Source organism: Peromyscus maniculatus, chromosome 2 (assembly GCF_049852395.1).
Source record: "Peromyscus maniculatus bairdii isolate BWxNUB_F1_BW_parent chromosome 2, HU_Pman_BW_mat_3.1, whole genome shotgun sequence".
NCBI lineage: Eukaryota > Metazoa > Chordata > Mammalia > Rodentia > Cricetidae > Peromyscus > Peromyscus maniculatus.
Genome location: NC_134853.1, coordinates 167,033,113 through 167,053,170, shown reverse-complemented (window position 1 = coordinate 167,053,170; position 20,058 = coordinate 167,033,113). Strand labels below are relative to the sequence as shown.

Genomic DNA, 20,058 nt, shown 5'->3' with positions numbered 1-20,058 from the left:
CACTGCACACACATGTATATACACATATACACACATATGTAAAAATAATCTTAAAAATGCTTTTGGGGGCCTGGCAGTGATGGCACATGCCTTTAATCCCAGCACTCAGGAGGCAGAGGCAGGCTGATCTCTGTGAGTTCGAGAGTGAATTCCAGGACAGGCTCCAACAGCTACACAGAGAAACCCTGTCTCGCAAAACAAAAAAACAAAAACAAAAACTTTGGGGGGACTAGAGAGATGGCCCAGTGGTTAAGAGCACTGTCTGCTCTTTTAGAGAATCCAGGTTTGATTCCCAACACCACATGGCTCACAACCATCTGTAACTCCAGTCCCAGGGGTTCTGATGGCCTCTTCTAGCCTCTAAGGGCACCAAGCATGCATGTGGTGCACAGACATCATACAGGCAAAACACCCATGCACATAAAACTAATAATTAAAAAATTTATTTAGGGCCAGGCATAGTGACACACAACTTTAATCCCATTACTTGAAGAGGCAGAGGCAGGCAGATCTCTGTGAGTTCAAGGCCAGCCTGGTCTACACAGAGAGTTCCACCCCCCCCCAAATGGAGTCTAAAATGAGAAATATTATAATTTGGAATTATCATGTGTCCCTCCCCAGTCTAATATCACGGGCTCTTAAAGCAAACATCCTGCCCTGGCTGAGTCAGAATCTGCAACCAGATAAGAGCAAGAGAAATTCTCAACTCTCAACTTTCATCCAAGCCTTGAAGATAAGGGGCCCCAGGCAAGGAACTTTCAAGCTAAGAACAGTCCTCAGCAAAAGTCAGGGGGAAACTAGGGATTCCTTAGATCACAGGCACTGAGCTGTGCCATGAGCAGAAGACGGTTGAAGCAAGACAGAGCCAGAAAATGGCTTCTCTACACCAGAGCTCAGCCTTGACCCTATAGCCCGACCAGACCAGAGCCAGCGAGCAGCAAGATGACAGATCTAGGCTGTTTAGATGTGGTACCCTATTATGGCAGCGAAAGAGAATGAAATAATCGCTACTTTAAAACATAACGAGTAATTTGGAGGTTTCTCATCTGGGGATGAAAATGTCTACCCATGGCTGAAAAACATAGGACACCTGTTCCCTCCCTCCCCTGCGAGAAGCAAGGAGCCAGCAAGCAGAGCCGACTTGGGGCATGGTGCCTGAAAATAGAAACTGCAACGTGATTTTCTTTCTAACCCCGTAGACATCTCTGTGAGTCATTCATCTCCCCGGGTTTCACTTTCCATGTCTGCGAAGCAGGCTGAATTAGGCCCGACCTCTGCTTACCCAGTGTGCTGTGTGATGACTAGGGAGCAGTCTCACCAATGTGCTTCATAAACGGAGCCCTGGTGTCTTCCTCACCCAGGGCAAGATGAGCTGGATGCAATCTGATCACAGAACTCTTCCCCCAAGAGGCACTTTCCTCCCGGCCCCACCTTCCTCCACAGAGCTCCGAGAGCACACCTTGTGACACGGTTTGGAGTGGGTAGTAGCAACTAGCACGGAAATAAGAAACTCCGGGCAGGCAGAGGCCCTGGAACCAATCCCACAGCCCCCACAGACAAGGTTTCCGGAACTGATTTGGGGGAGGCAGTGCTCTTATACCTAGACTATTGGGGTTTAACATAACCGGATTGTTTCTCTGGAGAAAGTCAAGAAATTGTTCAGATCAAAGCAGAAGCCACGGGGTAGGACGGGAGGAGACTGAGGCGAAGGTGAGAGACAGGTCTGTGGGTACAGTGACTGCTGTGCTGGTGGGGGACCCAGGTTTGGATCCGGAGCACCCACATGAAAAAGCCAGGCACAGTGAAATAGTTCCTGAAATCCAAGCCCTGGAGATGGAACAGCCCAAACAGCAAGCTCCAGGTTCAGTGAGAGACTCTGACTCAAAAAGCGGGGGTAGGGGGTGGGGGGTGGAGGGCGGGGGGGGGGGCGCGGGGGGGGGGATGGAGACTGGAGAGACAGCCTGGCAGTTAAGAGCACTGCTGCTCTCGCAGAAGACCCGGTTCAGTTCCCAGCACCCACATGGTGGCTTATAACCATCCGTAACTCCAAATTCTTGGGATCTGATGCCCTCTTCTGACATCTACCAGCACCAAGCACACATGCGGTGCACATAAATACATGCAAGCAAAACAGTCATGCATGTAAAATAAAATAAATGCATATTTTTTTAAAAAGCGTAGAAAGATAAAGGAAGGCACCTGATCGATGACCTCTGACCTACACGTGTGCACACACAGACACAGATGAGGGGGGAGGACGGAGAAACGAAGCACCTTAGAACAACGTGGGAGCAACGGTCCAGCGGAGGTGTATGATGACAGGCTCATTCCTTCCCCAGCTCCGTCCTCACCACATAGGGGACACACAAGTGCTTCTTATCAAGCCGGTCACAGCTAAATTGGTTTGGGGATGTTTTAAAAGATGTCTTCAAAGCAAGCAGAGATTACACTCTATGATGGCCACACAGAGGTCTGGGAAGTACCCTGCTCATCTCAACCTCTGGATATCTGTCCACTCCCATCTGTACTTTCCCTGGTCCTGGCTGTGTCTCACAGGATGTGGGGAGGGCTCTAGGCTAAGATTCTTGACTTCAGCTGAGTTCAGTGTGGCTGATCCCTGCCTTAGATCCTCACTTCCAGTTCTAGAGGTGGCCCAGAGGCCTGGCACTTTGCCCCGTGTCCCACCTCAGACTGCACTCAATGTGACCTCAATCCTTGCTGAGGATCAACAGTCTTTTCTTCAGGCCTCCTGGTGGCCCTGGGTGTGGTGACAGTGGGCCCCAGCTTCCCTTAGCTCTCCAGCCTTCCTGGAATCTTCTTGCCCAACATCCCATGTGGTAATCAGGCCTGTTGGTTCTTCTGGCCCTGGCAAATTCCCCCTGCTAGTGCTACTTGGAGAGCAACCATCGTGAGAGAGAGGGCTGGTTCATGGTTCCTCTCACACCAGAGTCCCCTCTCCAGGCAGCAGGCTCGGGGTGACCATGCAGCCTTTCATGCCGTCAGTGGGGTGTCTGGGAGGAGCCTCTGAAGAAGGAACAGAGCTGTGATGCTCCAAGAGGAAAGATGGGCACCCTCATCTCGGAGGTGGCCAAGGGCATCCTGCGGTGAGTGCAGCACCATCCCTGCCTCCCTTCGGCCACAATGGCTTGAGTTCTGCGAGATTAAGGGCCACAGAGGAAGAAGCAGCTTCATCTTCAGTGTCAGGGGTCATGGGGGACACTGTAGGGCTAGAATTGAAATGGGCATGAGGTTGAGAACAGGGCACCAAAATGGACAGGGGTGGGATGCAGCCAAGAGCTGTCTTTTAAACACTTGCTGCTCTCTGCCTAAAGCATCGTTTTATTTCCTGTCTTACTTAAAGCCACAAGGCACAAGCTAACGCTCATCATCTGACAGTTAAATTTTGGCCCACACTCTAACTACCTTCATTTACAGAAGAACACAGAGACAGTCCCAAGACCCTGTAAATTAGGGGGTGTCCGAGATCTGGAGCTGACTGGCGAAGGTGTAGCAAGAGTGTGCACTCCCAGCGTTTAACTCACTCCTCTGGGTACCGGAAAGCCTAGTGGATCAAGCTATCCACTCTACAGATGGGGGACCAAGAGGCCTGGGGAAGGATCCAGACAAGCCAGAGACACTGCTCATCCTCTGAATCTTCTCAATGACACATCCGCTATCTCCATCCCTAGCATCTTCAGGGGCACACGCGCGTCTCCGCGCAGCAGGGCAGCCCTGCCACTGACAGTATGACCCAGGTAAGAGAAAAGACCACCGATGCGAGCATAGCCTCAGGACGCCAGGAAGCACTCGGAGGCCCCGCCTCCGCCACCGCGCCCGCGAGATAGGGGGCGTGCCCAGGCCCGAGGCCCCGCCTCCTCCGCGCGCTTCGCCCTAGGCCCCTCTGCGCGCGCTCCTGGCGCCCGGGTGAGCGCAGCGCGGGGCCGCGGTGGCCTGAGGCCTGCCCGCTGGGCCCTGTCGCTACGCAGCCTGAAATACTGCGGCATCCCTGGCTGAACTTGGCCTCGCGCCCGGGCGCTCTCGGAGCACCGAGGCGCGGCCCCGCGTGAAGCGCGCACCTGCCGAAGACGAAGCACGGGCAGGGGGTCCCAGGTCCCCCCAACGCCCCAGCCGCCTGTCCTGTTAGCCAGCCCGGGCCACTTCCCGGAGGAGCGAGATGAAGTAAGCTGCACCCCCCTGCTTGCTCTGGGCTGCGCACTTCTTTCACCCGAAGGCACGCCAGTCAGCTGGCCACGGGGGTGGCTCGGGTCCCACGGTGCTCGCCCGAGTCACCGATCCTCCACCCGCACGCCCCTCCTTCCGCGGAATAAAGGCGTCGTCACCCCACCCACCCCACCCTACCCCTGCAGGGCCTGGGGATGCGGTGCAGTTAGGTGGCGGGCCAGTAGGAGGCGGCCAGGACCCTTCCTGGCAGCCCTGGGGGCCCAGCGCGCCCTTGTCCCTAGGCTTCCCGGAACGTGCCGCAGAGAGCGAGCTGGTGATTTCCCAATGCTTAAACTTTGGCAGCTGCTATCGCATCAGCGTTCTCTAAATACCGACCCCGCAAATTCTTTTCCAGAGGCACGGAGCCTCTGAAAGTCGGCTTTTCCAGCCTAAATGCTTAGCCGGAAGGAAGCAAAGAACTGAAAGTTCCATACAGCGATTTAGTAGGTAGTCCACCCCTTCCTTCGTGGCCCTTGAAAGGTAACCAGTTGGAAAACCAGGACCCCTAAAGTCGGCCGTGAAACATGGCTGACCGACTCTTTTGAGTTGATGAGGCTAATCTTTATTTTGGGAACACATCACAGAAAAGCGCCTGTTTAAGAAGGGCGTGGTGGCCGGGCGGTGGTGGCGCACGCCTTTAATCCCAGCACTCGGGAGGCAGAGGCAGGCGGATCTCTGTGAGTTCGAGGCCAGCCTGGGCTACCAAGTGAGTTCCAGGAAAGGCGCAAAGCTATACAGAGAAACCCTGTCTCGAAAAACCAAAAAAAAAAAAAAAAGAAGGGCGTGGTGGTGTACACCTTTAATCCCAGCACTTGGAGGGAGAAGAGCAGAGGCGGGAGGCAGAGGCAGGAAGATCTCTGAGCACTCTAGGCTAGTCACACAATGAGACCCTACCTTAAAAAAATGTTGTGTTTGACTTGAGCACGGCTCATTTTAAAAGAGTTTTGGATTTAACAACAACAATTAAAAAAAAAAAAGACGATTTAACCAAAAACAACAGATTACTATTGGCTGTCTGGGTAGATCAGGGACCATTTAAAAAGGAAAAGAAAGATGGGCTGGTAGGGCCCACCCATTATCCCAGCATTTCTGAGCCTGAAGCAGAAGATCGTTGAGCCAGGCCAGCCTGGGCTACCTAGCCACACTCTTTTCTCCAAATAAAACAAAACCTAAAAGGAGACTTACGAAGATTGCTTTAGCATCTGTGGCCCAGTCCTCCAGACCTGCTGGAGCAGCTGTCCTGGTTTGTAAAGTCAGGAAGATCTCTTACATCATGTCCTCACAAAGTATGTTTTGTTCCTGATCTGCTATCTTCTGGCTAGCTATTAAAATGAGGTTGTTTGTTTCCATTTTACAGCCAGGGAAAATAATCTAGAATTAAGCCAGGGGGTTAGGGCCACACACTTACAGCTTTACTCTTTTTTTTTTTGAGACAGGGTTTCTTTGTGTAGCTTTGCGCCTTTCCTGGAACTCACTTTGTAGACCAGGCTGGCCTCGAACTCACAGAGATCTGCCTACCTCTGCCTCCCGAGTGCTGGGATTAAAGGCGTGTGCCACCACTGCCCGGCCAGCTTTACTCTTTTTACTCTTTGGTGTCATTTATTTTTTTCCCACCTAGGACATCATCCATGCTAGGCAAGCCCCAAACCTGTGAGCTACAGCCCACTTTTTATTTCTTTTCAAATAATGTGTTATTTTTTAAAGATTAAAAAAAAAATGTGAGTATGAGTATTTTGCCTGCATGCCAGTATGCGGTGTGTGCAGTGTTCACTGAGTCTAGAAGAGGGTTTGAGAACTCCTGGAACTGGAGTTATAGATGGTTATGAGCTACCGTGTGGACGTGGGGAATCAAACCTGAGTCCTCTGCAAGAGCAGCATGTGTTCTTAACCACCGAGCCATCTCTCCAGCCCCATTTATTTTATTTGTATGTGCGTGTGTACGTGCGTGCATGCCTGTGGAGAACAGAAGAGAGAGCTGGAGCCCACGGAGCTGGAGTTACTGTGAACTGCCACGTTGGTGCTAGGAACTGAACCTAGGTCTCTACAAGAACAGCAAATGCTATTAACTGCTGAGCAAATTCTCTAGCCCTCCCCTCCCCCACCCTATTTGTTTTGTTTTCATTTTATTTATTTATTTTATATGTGTGGTTGGGTGTTTTATCTCCGTGCATATCTGTGTACCACATGTATGCCTGGAACCCTTGGAGGCCAGGCGAGGGCTGGAGTTACAGATGGTTGTGAGCTGCCGTGTACATGCTGGGAATCAAACCCAGGTCCTCTGCAAGAGCAGCAGGCAGCCGTAACTGCTGAGTCATCTCTCCAGCCCTGCTGTGGTTTTTTGGGACAAGGTCTTGTTTTATATCCAAGGCGGGTCTCAAGCTCTCAATCCTTCTCCCTCAGCTTCTTGAGTTAGGGGATTACAGACATAACCCGGCTGTCATATCCTTCTTCTGGCCAGATGGTTGATTTCTCAAGATCTACGAAGGGGCCATCCCAGCCCTGCAGCTCTTCAGTCAGCGTGATCGGAGGAGCCAGCTGAGCCCTTAGGAGCCGTGCCTTGCAGTTTTCGGGTAGCAAGATGGTTAATTGTATTTGAGGCATTGTGGGAAGTGCTTCATGATGCTGACGTTCAGTGGTAGAAGCTAGCATTTCATGAAGCCTACGGCTTGCCAAGCATTGCGCTAAAGTGCCTTACACGGATCGTCTTCGTGTGTGCTTATAACGGACTTGCTTTTCTGTTCTGTGGTTGAGGAACAAAGAAGTGAAATACCGTCTCGGGTCACCCCGCTGCAGGGAGGCACAGAGTTGAATTCCAGATTGTGTACTCAGTGTCTTAGCCCACAGGGCCTTTCAGGTTTTACTAGGATATCGACTCCCTGTCTTCCTAATATCAGAAGGAGGGCATACAAGTCACTATTAGGCAAGTGGAGACAGGGCCTTAGCAGAGGCCAGTGAGAGGCCATTAGTGGTCAGGGGTAACGTGGCAACCTTGAGCAATGCCTGGACAGCTGGCTTGTGTGAGCCGCCACTGTGGGGAAAACCAGTGACGCTACACCAAGCTGTGGGCCGCGTTGTTGTTTGGGGGATATAACCACACATTTTCTTTCTTCTCGCTCTCTCTTTTTAAAAAAAGGTTTATTTATTTTTATTTTTATTTCTGTCTAGGAGTTTTTGTCTGCATGTATGCATGAGCACCACATGTGTGCACTGCCTGCAGAGACCAAAAGAGGTTGCTGGGTCCTCTAGGACTGCAGTTACAGGTAGTTATAAGCTGCCGTCGTGTGGGTGCTGGGAACTGAACCTGAGTCCTCTGCTCTGGATTGCTGAGCCGTCTTTCCAGCCTTTAGCCACACATTTGATAGTGGCATTGGAGGTTAGTACTACAACCATTGCTCTGAGTTGTCTGACCTTCAGCAACGTAGGTGACCTTTCTGTGGCTTAGTTCTCTGCTACACAAACGGTTGATGATGGTACCTACCTCACAGAATTGTGGGAAGAGTGAAAGAGACCGTCACTTGTCATACGCTAGGCCTAGCATTTGCCATATGGCGTATGCGCCATAAATAGCTCACACTGCTAATAGTCTTGGTATAACAAGAAGCAGCTGCTGGTGGGTTGCAGTGTCACAGTGCCTGAAGTGGCCGTTACAACATACTGTTTTCATGCCATCACTCAGCCCTAGGCATCTTGCACATGCGGTTACAGTGATCCTGTGCAAATGGTATTTCTTTAGCAGACATCACTGGAGCTTGCTGACTGCTTGGCCCTGTCTGGGATGCCGGAGATGCTGCAGTGAAATGAACGTACCTACCCTGTTCAGGCTGGACTTGATTTCTCGGGAGAAAGTGTGGCAGGCAGTAAGCAAGCTCCATGTAATCATCATACAGGGTCCTCGGAAGTGTTAGAGACACAGGGCTGGGGATGTGGCTCAGTTGGTGGAGTGTTTGCCTAGCGTATGCTACACACCCAACACTGCATAAAACTAAACCTGGTGACACATGCCTGTCACCCTAGCATTCAGGAGACTGGGGGGGGGGGAGCAGAAGTTCATAGGACAGGAGAGATGGCTCAGCAGTTAAGAGCACTGGCTGCTCTCCCAGAGGACCTGGGTTCAATTCCCAGCACCCACATGGCAGCTCACACCTGTCTGTAACTCCAGTTCCAGGGCACCCCAAGCCCTATTCTGGCCTCTGCAGGCCCCAGGCATGTGTGTGGCACACAAACATACAAAACACCCCCACACAAAATAATTTCAGGGAAGTTCAAGGTCATCCGCAGCCACATAGCAAGTTTGAGGATAGCCTAGGATCCATGAAGCCAGGAAGGGAGGGAGGGAGGGAGGGAGGAGAGGAGGAGGCAGGGAGGGAGGGAAGGAGGGAGGCAGGGAGGGAGGGAGGGAGGAGAGGAGGAGGAGGGAGGGAGGAGAGGAGGAGGAAGGGAGGGAGGGAAGGAGGGAGGGAGGGAAGGAGGGAGGGAGAGAAGGAGGGAGGGAGGGAGGGAGGGAGGGAGGGAGGGAGGGAGGGAGGGAGGGAGGGAGGAGAAGAAGAAACTACTGAGAGAAGGAGAGCGGGGAGGAGGCATGAAGTGGAGCGGCAGTTCTAGTATTTTGTGCAGTGGTCTGAGAGAGCCCGACTGAGCGAATGGTCTTGCTGCAGTTAGTGAAGGAATGCACCATGTGGGCACCTGTGGGGGAAAGTAGGTCAGACAGAGACCAGAGCCAGTACAAAGGCTGGAGGCAGGAGGATGGGCAGAGTAGTGTAAGAGGTCATAGAAGTGATAGTGAGAAGCTAGACTGCGTCGCCCCTCCAGACAGACCTGTGCACAGAGAACTGGCATGCTACCAACCCTGGGAGGGTCCCTCTGGCCCCTGGGCTGCCTCAACTCTGCAGGGGCCAGAGGAAGCCGCAGGAGGAGGAAGGGCCTTCTGTAGGGATGCAGGCGGAGGTGATAGCAGAACAGAGATGGTGAGGAGCACTGTGCTCCAAACCTCTGTAACTTTTGTGTTTGTGTGTGCGTACGTGTGTACACATGTGTGTGCATACGTGTGTACACGTGTGGAGGTCAAAGGACAGGTACTGGAGTTGGATCTCTCCTTTCATCCTGTGAGCTGAACTCAGGTTATCAGGCCTGGTGACAGAGGCCTATAGCTGTCCCCAAATAGAACCTGAAATGTTTTCCAACAGACCAGACACCTCTGAGGTTTATGATCTGAACATGTGTACGTTTACCAGGGCTTGTGGAAAGTGCACTTGAAGCAGGTTGAGAGGTGTGGTGGTACATACCTGTAATCCCTGTGCCAGGGAGGATGAGGCTGGAGGATGGCAAGTGGGGGCCAGCCTGGGCTACGTAGAGGTGCTTTGTCTCAAAAACAAAGAAACACAAACCTGAAGGGAAGGAGAGATGGGAAGAGGAGAGAAGGGGAGGGGAGGGGAGGGGAGGGGAGGGGAGGGGAGGGGAGGGGAGAAAGAAGCTAGATTTGGGGTAAATAAACCAGTTGGATTTTGATGTGGTTAAGCTTAGTCAGCATTCAACTAATGTGACCAGAGGATCAGAGTGTGGGTTGATTGACCACTCTAGAGGTGAGGTGGGAGAGTCCAAAATGGAAATACAGGTTTGGCCATACAGATAGCAACTGGCTGGTCAACTTTGAACAGCTGCTATGTAGGAGGTGTATTGACCTTTGTTCTTAATAGAATTCAGTTGGTTATTCATTCATATAACTTTGATTTGGTAATGGTTATGCTTGACAACCAGCTTGGAAAATACCTGGAAATTTAGCAATGAAATCTTGCAAACAGGTACAAAGGGTCTTTGGGTGCCCTCACTGCTTCCAGCTGCCATCTGAGGAGGCCAGGGAAAGGGCTCTTTGAGTGTAGAGAAGAGCTTGATCTGGAAGCCCAGGTCCTCAGGTTGGCTGCAGAGGACCAAATGCAGATCAAGGTTGATTGACACTCTTGTTTGCCTGCACTGGTGAGTCTGACATCGGACCGCAGAACTAGAGGGAACCTTTGGCTGGTAGGGATGGTTTTATAAATGTTCTTTCATTTCAATTCTTGCTTCCTTCCCAGTTCTTTTAAAAAGTCCAGATTTCTGGGCCGTGATTTGAGGAACAGCCCTTCTTCTAGCTCGCCCCCAGGGGTCAGCTCTGTCAAGGCATCTGTGGGAGCTAGGAAAGGGTGTGTGTGTGTGTGTGTGTGTGTGTGTGTGTGTGTGTGTGTGTGTGTGTGTGTGTAAAATGACCCCTGATTTTCCCTCTCACTGCTGTGGCTAGCCAGCAGCACCAGCCCCATGCTTCTCCCTCTGCTGGCCTGGGCAGGGACAGCTGCAGGCTGGCTGGCCATGTCCCCCTCTCCTGTGAGAGTAAATGGAAGGTGGCTCTGGACTCTTCTGTTCACCATGGCTGGCCAAGTCAGTCTTTCACCTTTTGGAATGTTAGCAGGGCCTTTCTTAGTTGGGAGTTGGAGAGCCAAGGGTGTTGAAATAAGATCCTGTGTGCACACTCAGTCCTAATTCTAAATTGAGCCTGTCAGAGCAATGCATTGTCACCCAGAGGAGGCCCACCTGTCTTCCTGCTTGCTGACTCCACCTCTTTTTTACTTATTTTATTTTGTGTGTAAGAGTATTTTGCCTGCACGTTCATATGAGCACCATGTGATGCTTGGTGTAGGTTTCCCTGGAACTGGATTAAGGATGGTTGTGAGCTACTGTGTGGGTGCTGGGAATGGATCCTCCGCAAGAGCAGCAAAAGCTCTAAACTTCTGAGCCTTCTCTCCAGCCTCTATCCTCTCTCTTATTTTTCCTTGCCTTTCTTTCTTTTGATTTGGGGTTGCTGTGTAGCCCAGGCTAACCCTGAACTCAGAATCCTCCTGACTCTCAAGGGCTGAGATTGTAGGCTTGAGTCACCATGTCCTGTTCCAGCTGTTTCTTGAACACAATTTGTTATATATGAAATTGTATCCTCCACACTCTTTTTAGCTTGTTTGGTTTTCTGAGACAGGCTTTCTCTGTGTATCCCTGGCTGTCCTGGAACTCACTCTGTAGACCAGGTTGTAGACTTGGCTTTATATTTCTTGGCCCTGTGACCCACAGAGGTCTCTGTCTCCCCTAGCACTTCCCTGCCTATATAGATAGGTGGTGCCGGCTCCTTGATAGTAGGGTGGGACCTCCCTGGAAAAGCATGGGACCAAGGGCCAGTAAACTACCTGGACATACTTAGTTTACTTCCCAGGCGAGGAAGCTGCGGCCTTGGCAGATTAAATGCCTTCTTCAAGGTTGTGTGGTTATGTAGGATAAGGGTAAGAGTATGGCTGAGCATGATGTTTTCCAGTGTCCATGTTGATGTCTCTGTCCTTCTCTCCAGCTTCTCGGACTGTTTAGCAGTGGTTTCCTGACTGATCGCTTAATTAGACAAAGAAGAACAAAGAAGAAAGCAAGGGAGGAGAAAATTCCTAAGAGGGCATTTGGTTTCCTGCCTCTCGACCAATATCCAGCATCGTGTGCGCAGCTCTGGTAGGTTATTTCATAGCCCCTTCCTCTCAGTCAGTGCGAACCCCTCAAAGGTAGCCGCTACAGCAGCTGAGGTGCAGCCGCAGGGCGGAGAGCCGAGCCCAGCCCTCACTGTCCTCATCCTGGGAGGCTGAGCTGGCTGTGAGATTGGTAACCGGCTTTGCTCACCAGAGCGCTTGGTGGGGCTGGCTCTGTAGCCCAGAGGAATGGCCAGTGTCTCAGCAGTGGTGTTGTGCCACTCTGGGGTGGGAGATCACTTTATATTTAATTAAATTTCTTTTTCCCCCTCCCCCCTGAGTCAGGGCCTCCAACTACTTATATTTGAGGCTGACTCTGAATTTCTGACCTCCCTAATTTCACCTCCCAGGTGCTGGGTTACAGGGGCACATCGCCATACCTGGCCTATTTGAGTCGTCTAATTAGTTAACATTTGTCTAGTATTCATTTTAAAGACTTTTGTTACTCTTATTTAGTGTGTGTTACATGCATGCATACCCATTTACATGCCATGGCATGCATGTGGGGGTCAAGGAACAAATTCATGGAGTCAAATTTCCTTCTACCATGCTGGTTCCAGGGACTGCAGTTGGGTCACCATGCTGCTCAGTAGCAAGAAGTGCCTTTATCCACTGAGTCATCTCATCCACCTGGGGGTGGGGAGTGAGAGAGAGGGAGAAAGAGAGGGTGGGAGGAAGGGGGGGGAGAGAGAGAGAGAGAGAGAGAGTGTGTGTGTGTGTGTGTGGCATGTGTGTGTGTTATTGTTATTGTTTTTTGCTTTGGAGACAGTCTTACTATATAGCCGAGGCCGGGCTTGAACTTTTAGTAATTTTGCCTTAGCGTTCTGACTGCTGGGATGACAGGCATGTGACCTCATACATGGTTGTGCATGTTTTTGTTTTGCTTTGGTTTGGGTCACATACCTCATCTCTACTCATCTTTACAATGCTTCCCTCTTTCAGGTCAGCAGAATCTGTCAGGATTTTTTTTAAATGTACTAGAGACTGGACCCAGGCCTCACTCACAATAGACAAATGCTCTACCACTGACTGGGAATTTCAGCCCTTTTCTCATTCTTAATTTTGAGACAGGGTCTAAGTTATCCAGACTGACCTTGGACTCCATTTGTAGCCCAAGCTGGCTTGAACTTTTGACTCTCTTGCTTCAACCTCCCAAGTGCTAAGATCATAGGCATGAGTCACCATGCCTGGTTTCTGCCATGTTTTATAGATGAAGAAGTCAGGACCCAAATGGATTAACTATTTTCCAAGGGTCCTGCAGCTAGAAGGAGGGTTAAGCCCAGTGCTTCGGACCCCCTCGCCCACCCCCTACTCCGGGACGTGATTGACTAAGAAAGAGGGTTTAGCACAGTGACTAGAGCTTTTTGGCTTCATAATTCATTCCTCCTCCTAGTCTCCTCAACTGTGTTGGGGAATATTATTTTTAGGTGTGTTACTTTTGTTTATGTTGCGTTTATTTAACTCTGTGAAGCTGTGTTACTGTGCCTGTCTAATGCACCTGATGGTCTAATAAAAAGCTGAACAGTCAATAGCGAGGCAGGAGAAAGGATAGGTGGGGCTGGCAGGCAGAGAGAAAAAAATAGAAGGAGAAATCTGGGAAGAGAGATTGAGAAGGAGGAAGACATCAGGGGCCAGCCACCCAGCTACACAGCAAGCCACAGAGTAAGAGTAAGACTTACGCCGGGCGGTGGTGGCGCACGCCTTTAATCCCAGCACTCGGGAGGCAGAGCCAGGCGGATCGCTGTGAGTTCGAGGCCAGCCTGGGCTACCAAGTGAGCTCCAGGAAAGGCGCAAAACTACGCAGAGAAACCCTGTCTCGAAAAACCAAAAAAAAAAAAAAAAAAAAAAAAAAAAAAAAAAGTAAGACTTACAGAAGTAAGAGAAAGGGAAAAGCCCAGAGGCCAAAGGCAGATGGGATCAGTTAAGTTAAGGAAAGCTGGCAAGAAACAAGCCGAGCTAAGGCTTATCAAGAATAAGCCTCTGTGTGTGATTTGTTTGGGAGCTGGGTGGTGGGCCCCCCAGAAAAGAGCAAAAACAAACAACAACCTACAGCACAGCTGCCTTACGAGTCAGCTCGTCACAGCTGCCTTACGAGTCAGCTCGTTCATGTTGGCTGCCACAGTCAACAAGGGCTTACTCGGAGTCATTTGTGACAAGGGGACGGTGAACTAAAGCGTCGGAGGGAAGCTCCAGCAGGATTGTTCTGACCTGGTGATGGAAGCAGGAGGCCAGGCCGGTGTGTGCATGCTTTATTTTTTCCCTTGGTGTGTATGGGTGTTTTGCATGCACCTTATGCATGCCTGGTATCTACAGAGGCCAGAAGAGGGCATTGGATCCCCTGGGACTGGAGTTTCAAACAGTTGTGAGCTGCCATGTAGGTGTTGGGAATCTAACTCTGGGAGCAACTAGTGCTTTTAGCCACTGAGATGACTTCTGTGCTCAGTATTCTGGAACCTGGCAACTCGAAGTACGCTCCTTGGGCCCAGCCGTCAGCTTTGGCCTCTCCTTTTTCTTCTCCATCAGAATCTGCATTTTAAACAGTTCCCCAGGGAACTCAAGCACACAGTACAGTTTGAGCTATGCTGTTAAGGTTAAAAAACAGGATCATAATGAAAAACAAGTAACACATCCTCTCTTCCCTGCATCAACACCGGAGACAGATGGGAGAACTGGCCCTGAGATCACAAGAGCAGGAGAGCAGGCCCTGCCCCTCACCAGCTGCAGCACTCAGGAGAGTGGCCCCTACACCTTGACTGGGCAGCACAGTGGAGCTGGCCCAGGAGGTGTGGATGTGGGAGAACCAACCCTGAGGATGTGAAAGCAGGAGAACTGGCCCCACCCCTTGCTCATCACTGCAAAGGGTGAACTAGCCAGGGCAATGCTGGAGAGCTCACCCCAGTGGTGAAGACACGGGAGAGCTGGTGGGCTGATCAACCCTGCAACTACCCAGGCCCAGAACCTCCTCCTCCAGGCTGTTCTCTGTGTTGACCCACCCCAACATCCACCCTATCTGTGATCTGCTGGAGCATGAGGGTGAGGGGTGGGGGTGGGATGGGGTTGGTCCATGGACCCAAGGCTGCAGGATCTCTAAGACACAGGGCAGCAACAGGGTATCCAGGGAGAGTCCCAGTGAGGGTCTGGCATTGATGGTGTAGCAGAGACCAGGGGCCTTGAACCAGACCAGTGATTCTTTGTGATAAATGCCTGCTTGTAAAAATGTGTGGATAAAGGGGTTTACTGATAAAGAAAAAATATTTCTCAAAATTTTATTTTGTTTTATTCTGGAGGTGGGGGGTGGGAGGGAGATGGGTGGGATTGGGAGGCATGATGTGAAAGACACAAAGAATAAATAAAAGGAAAGTTAGAAAAAAATGTATGCCGCCCACGCTGACTTCAGAGAGTAGTTACGGTAGGTGTTTAGTAATCACACTGTAAACAGTGCTGTTGAAATGCCCAGTGCTGCTTGCTTCAGGAGTTCTGGGAATGCAAGAGAGAAGACTGGTTTACTTGGGCACTAGGTCCAGAACACACACGTTGTCCAAGGAAAACAGTGTGGTAGAGGACCAGAAGGCAGTGTGGGTCAGGTGCCATCCAACCTCATCCTCGGAGAGGTGGCCTTGGGATCCCCCACCTGACAGCCCCTGTGAGACTCCCAGCCTCTCTCTGTACCAGCACATCCCGAGCCCTGGCTCCCGGGCCGGGTCAGGAGTTTGGGGTGCACCTTGCCAGCTGGCACCTCCTCCTTCTCCAGGCTGTTCTCTGGGCTTCAGATTTCTCCTGCAATGACCTTGCAGCTTTTCCTCCCGAGGGGCAGAGCTGGTGCCAGCGAGAAAGAAAGGCTCAGGTGCCAAGGACGGGAATTGGGAAGCAGAGGAAAGCGGAATGCCCTGGAGTCCGTCTGTGCATTTGAGAACAGAGATGCAGGGTGGGCAGGAGAGGAAGGCTGGGGCCTCTCAGGTCCTTTGAATGGAGGGAGGTGTGATGTGTCCTGTGGATGCTGCACAGACACTGTGTTTGGCCTTTGTCCTACTTGGGTGTCACTAGATCCGTCTTGGTGGCGGGTCCCCAGAGAGATGAAGAAGAAAGGCTAGGACCAGGTCAAAGCGGGTGCATGGCTCACACCTGCAACTCCAGCACTTCAGAGGCTGAGGCAGGAGGATTGCCATGAGTGTGAGGCCAGCCTGGGCTACAGAGTAAGACCCTGTTTCATACAATAACAATAACAATAACAATAACAGCGACAATCAAACAAACAGGCGGATTTAATCCCAACAGAACAGTGCTGGTCAACTCTGGGGGGCCTGTTACGCTCGATGATCTCTCTGCCTCCAGTTTCCCTCTGTGTGGTCATATTTATTCTGTCCATGCTGTCTGGCTTATGAACGGTGTTCCGCCAGCTTCTGTAGTTCCCTCTTCACCTTCCCACCTCCATACTGCCCCTATTTCCACCTTTACTTCCCTTAGCTGTGGTTCCTGCCTTCTCCGCTTCCTTCGGCCCTTCCCCAAAGCCGGGCTTCATGGAGAGCTGGAGGACTATGGTGATAGACGCACAGCCCTGGGCTAGAACAGAGAACCAGCCCAGTAAATACTCAGGTGCTTGTGACTTGCCTCAGGCCTCTTGCCTCCCAGATGTACCAGCGGCCACACGTCGGGCTGACAAAGCTAGCCAGGCAGGCCTGTTTGCCTGTGGAAGGCCAAACGATTGCCAGGACCCAGCTGCCACTCTGTTACTGTGGAAGCCTCATTCCACAGCACCTCAGCCTTCCCATGTGCAAGGGGACCGTAGTTAAACTGTCCTGTGTGCGTCGTCAGGGCTCCGGTCTGGATCCACCGAGTACTTTCTTTTTTTTTCCTTCCGGTGTTGGGAATGGGACCCAGTGTCCTCGTTCTACTGAACAGTTCACTACTGAGCCGCACATACTCCACCCCCAAGTCCGTGCTTTCTCCATCACATTCATCTGTGCGTGTGCACACGTGCATGCATGTATACATGGAGGAGCTCAGAGGACAGCTTGCAGGCGCTGATTCTCTCCTCCCACCCTGTGGGTCCCAGGGATTATTCTCAGGTTGTCAGGTTGGGGCAGGTGTATTTTCACACCGAACCGCTTGCTGGCCCCCACATCCTCGATTAGCTGTGATTTTGTGTGTGGAGTCCAGTAGACATGGGAAAAGTCTGAGCAGTGGGTGAGAGAAGGTGGCCACTGGCTGAAGGGCACCTGCTGCTGTTCCTGGGTTAGCCTCCCCCTGCTGTCCAGCTAGCCTGTGCTCATGGCTGAGGCTAGCTGTGGCTGTGAAGTGCCCCACTCCTCTCTCAGCACTGTGGGCCTCCCTGGTGATTTGTGCCACGCTCTGGTGCTCCTAGCAGCAGAATGCCCTGGATCCATCGAATGGCCTAGGACTCTCCCGGGCCCAATTCCTGCTTACAGAGCAAGCTCCCTACACACCGACTTCCTGGCACGGAAGCCAGTCTGCTCAGGAGGGAGGGGAATGCTGAGTGACTGTAACATTTCCCCAAGAAACACGGGGCTGTGTCTTGCCAGGCAGGAAATGTCTGCTGCTCTAGCTGTGTTTCTTCCACATCATAACCTCCTGAGCCATGTCTGAAGCTTCCTCCTTCCTTGTCTCTTCTTCCCAGGCACCCAGACGTTTGGAGGATGCTCATAGCGGCAATGTGCTTAGCCCTTCTGGGCTGCCTGCAGGCCCAGGAACTCAAGGGACATGTTTCCATAATCCTGCTGGGAGCAACTGGGGACCTAGCTAAGAAGTACCTGTGGCAGGGACTGTTTCAGCTCTACCTGGATGAGGCTGGGAAGGGCCACAGTTTTAGCTTCCATGGGGCTGCCCTGACAGCCCCCGAGCAGGGCCAGAAGCTCATGGACAAGGCCTTGGAATCCCTCTCCTGCCCCAAGGACTTGGCACCCAGTCACTGTGATGAACTCAAGGGTCAGTTTCTGCAGCTGAGCCAATACCGCCAACTGAAGACGGCCGAGGACTATCAGACCCTGAACAAGGACATTGAGACCCAGGTCCGGCAGGATGGGCTCTGGGAAGCTGGCAGGATCTTCTACTTCTCTGTGCCACCCTTTGCCTATGCAGACATCGCCCGCAACATCAACAGCAGCTGCCGACCACGCCCAGGTGCCTGGCTGCGGGTTGTTCTTGAAAAACCCTTTGGCCATGACCACCTCTCAGCCCAGCAGCTGGCTTCAGAACTTGGAAGCTTTTTCCAGGAAGAGGAGATGTATCGGGTAGACCATTACCTGGGCAAGCAGGTGAGCTGCAGCTTGGAGTCCGGCATGGCTGTGCCATGTGGGGTACCATGGATCTATCATCAAGGACTTACTACCAAATGTAGAACTGGGCTAGAGAGTGTTGGGAACCCTCAGGATCTGTGGTCTTCCTGAAGGCAGACAGGAGATGTGGAAGCAGGAGAGACCAGTGAATAGCAGGAAGGACCATTTTCTATCTCCTTGTCTTGGCTTTCCAGAGAGGGTGTACATCCTGATTCCCCCATGTGGACCTGCCTTCTCCACAGAAGTGGTCCAGGGACTCTGATATCTGGATCATTTTTCATTTGGAAATGCTGTGGGAATTAGAATTAGCTTTTTAAATCCCTCACCCATCTGCCTTTTCAAAATAAAAATCTTGGTCATCTTGAATTCTGTCTTGAGGCAAAAGGATGATAACAACTTAGAACTGAGTGAGGGAGTGGACCCCTGAAAACAGGTGGTTCAGTGAAGCCTAGAAACAGGAGCTGGGAGCCATCTGGAAGGTACAGGTCAGCGGCCAGTTCACTCTGCACAGGCCTCAGAACTCTGGGATCATCAAGAACTAGCGTTCTCAGCATAGAGTGCACTGTGCCTCTGCCCTTTGGTACCCAGACTGCTGAGCTGGACCACATACTGGGCAGGGAACCAGCTCACAGGCAGGTGCTTCCCTTCCCCTCTGACCCTCTGCGTCTGTCATGGTAATAGTCTCAAACTGTCCTCCCCAGACCAGGGCCAGTCTTGATAAGGGATCATTGTACTGCAGATTAAACCTGGGGTGTCAGGCATGCGAGGCCAGCATTCTACCACTGGCCACAGGAAGACAGTCAATTTTAAACATGTTCTTTCATGGCTGGAAACTGTTTAAGTCATTTAGTTTTAAGTATCTCCATTGAGCTGGTGCCCACAGACGGTTTCTCCCTTAAGTGAAGAGGTCTGGAGCTCGGGAGCCAGGGTTCTTCCTTCACCCAAGAACCTGGCATGACCAGTCTTTCTCCCCGACAGGCCGTGGCTCAGATCTTGCCCTTCCGAGATCAGAACCGTAAGGCCTTGGATGGCCTCTGGAACAGGCACCACGTGGAACGCGTGGAGATCATCATGAAGGAGACCGTGGATGCAAAAGGTACGTGGGTCTGGCGCCCCATGGGTCTGGCGCCCCGTGGCTCCTCAGCCTTGCCTGCCTGGGTTTTGGTGGCACTCCAGGCTGCAGTCTGGAGCACCAGCCAGGCCTTTGCACCATGGCTAGCTCAGCTGGGAGGGAGGGAGGAGTCCTGTTGGTGTGTAGCCTCCTGCTGTGTGCTGCACTCTTCACTGAGCTGACCTGCAGGGTGCCTGCTGGCAAAGCCCAAGTTGTCACTGATGCCACAGGAGGCATTTGGTCCAGTGACAGGCACTGGTGCAGGCACTAGAAACAGCTGACAAGAAGTCAGTGCTGGAGGTTACTCCAGGCATGTTTTCATGTGTGTGTCTGTGTCTGTATGTATGCATGTATGTATTTTTTTGAGACAGGGTTTCATAGCCCAGGCTGGCCTCAAAATTACTACGTAGCCAGGAATGACCTTGAACTTGTGATCCTCCAGCCGCTGCCTCCCTGGTGCTGGGACTCCAGGTGTGTGCTGCCACACTCCCATACTCCGCTAATGTGGGTTTTACACTAGTGTGATGTGGGTCATTGCAGTTGTGAGGGTTTGTGCTTGTGTGAATGATGCCACCGCCTGGGACGTGGCGGCCTCTCCTGTGCCCTCCTCCCTCTCAAGTGACCTCTAGCACCTTGCTCTTCCTGTGAGAGGCCTCTGCGGTCACTCCTTCCGGAAGCCACAGACTGCCATTGCTCTCTGTGGGGCTGCTCTTGTCCTGTGCTGGCCTCTCTGTCTTTCTCATGTGTTGTAGGTGCTAGGAGGTCACCATCCTACAGAGCACTGTGTGAATGGTGCCAGTCTGGGTGGGGAGACAGCGTGTTACACTTGTCTCTGCCCCTAGCGTGGTGAACTCAGGGTGTCACTGTTATATCTCTGGCAAGAGCAGGTTTTGCAGGTGATGATGGATAA

General features: G+C 51.9%; 1 protein-coding gene across 7 annotated transcripts in view; it reads left to right on the top strand.

Annotated features, from left to right (window-relative positions):
* Nucleotides 1–2,934: 2,934 nt before the first annotated feature.
* Nucleotides 2,935–20,058, top strand: part of H6pd (hexose-6-phosphate dehydrogenase/glucose 1-dehydrogenase) — a 31,128-nt gene continuing 14,004 nt past the window's right edge. The window contains exons 1-6 of one of the 7 annotated variants that reach the window (XM_042272458.2): nucleotides 3,916–4,179; nucleotides 7,387–7,594; nucleotides 10,020–10,191; nucleotides 11,582–11,730; nucleotides 17,380–18,016; nucleotides 19,016–19,133. In XM_042272458.2, the coding sequence (XP_042128392.2) occupies nucleotides 17,399–18,016; nucleotides 19,016–19,133 (736 nt within the window). In that variant the 5' untranslated portion in view covers nucleotides 3,916–4,179; nucleotides 7,387–7,594; nucleotides 10,020–10,191; nucleotides 11,582–11,730; nucleotides 17,380–17,398. Of the gene's footprint in view, nucleotides 3,105–3,435; nucleotides 3,756–3,886; nucleotides 4,180–7,386; nucleotides 7,595–10,019; nucleotides 10,237–11,581; nucleotides 11,731–17,379; nucleotides 18,017–19,015; nucleotides 19,134–20,058 lie in introns of those variants that run through there. The other 6 variants (XM_076565670.1, XM_076565671.1, XM_076565669.1 and 3 more) reach the window with 6 other exon arrangements.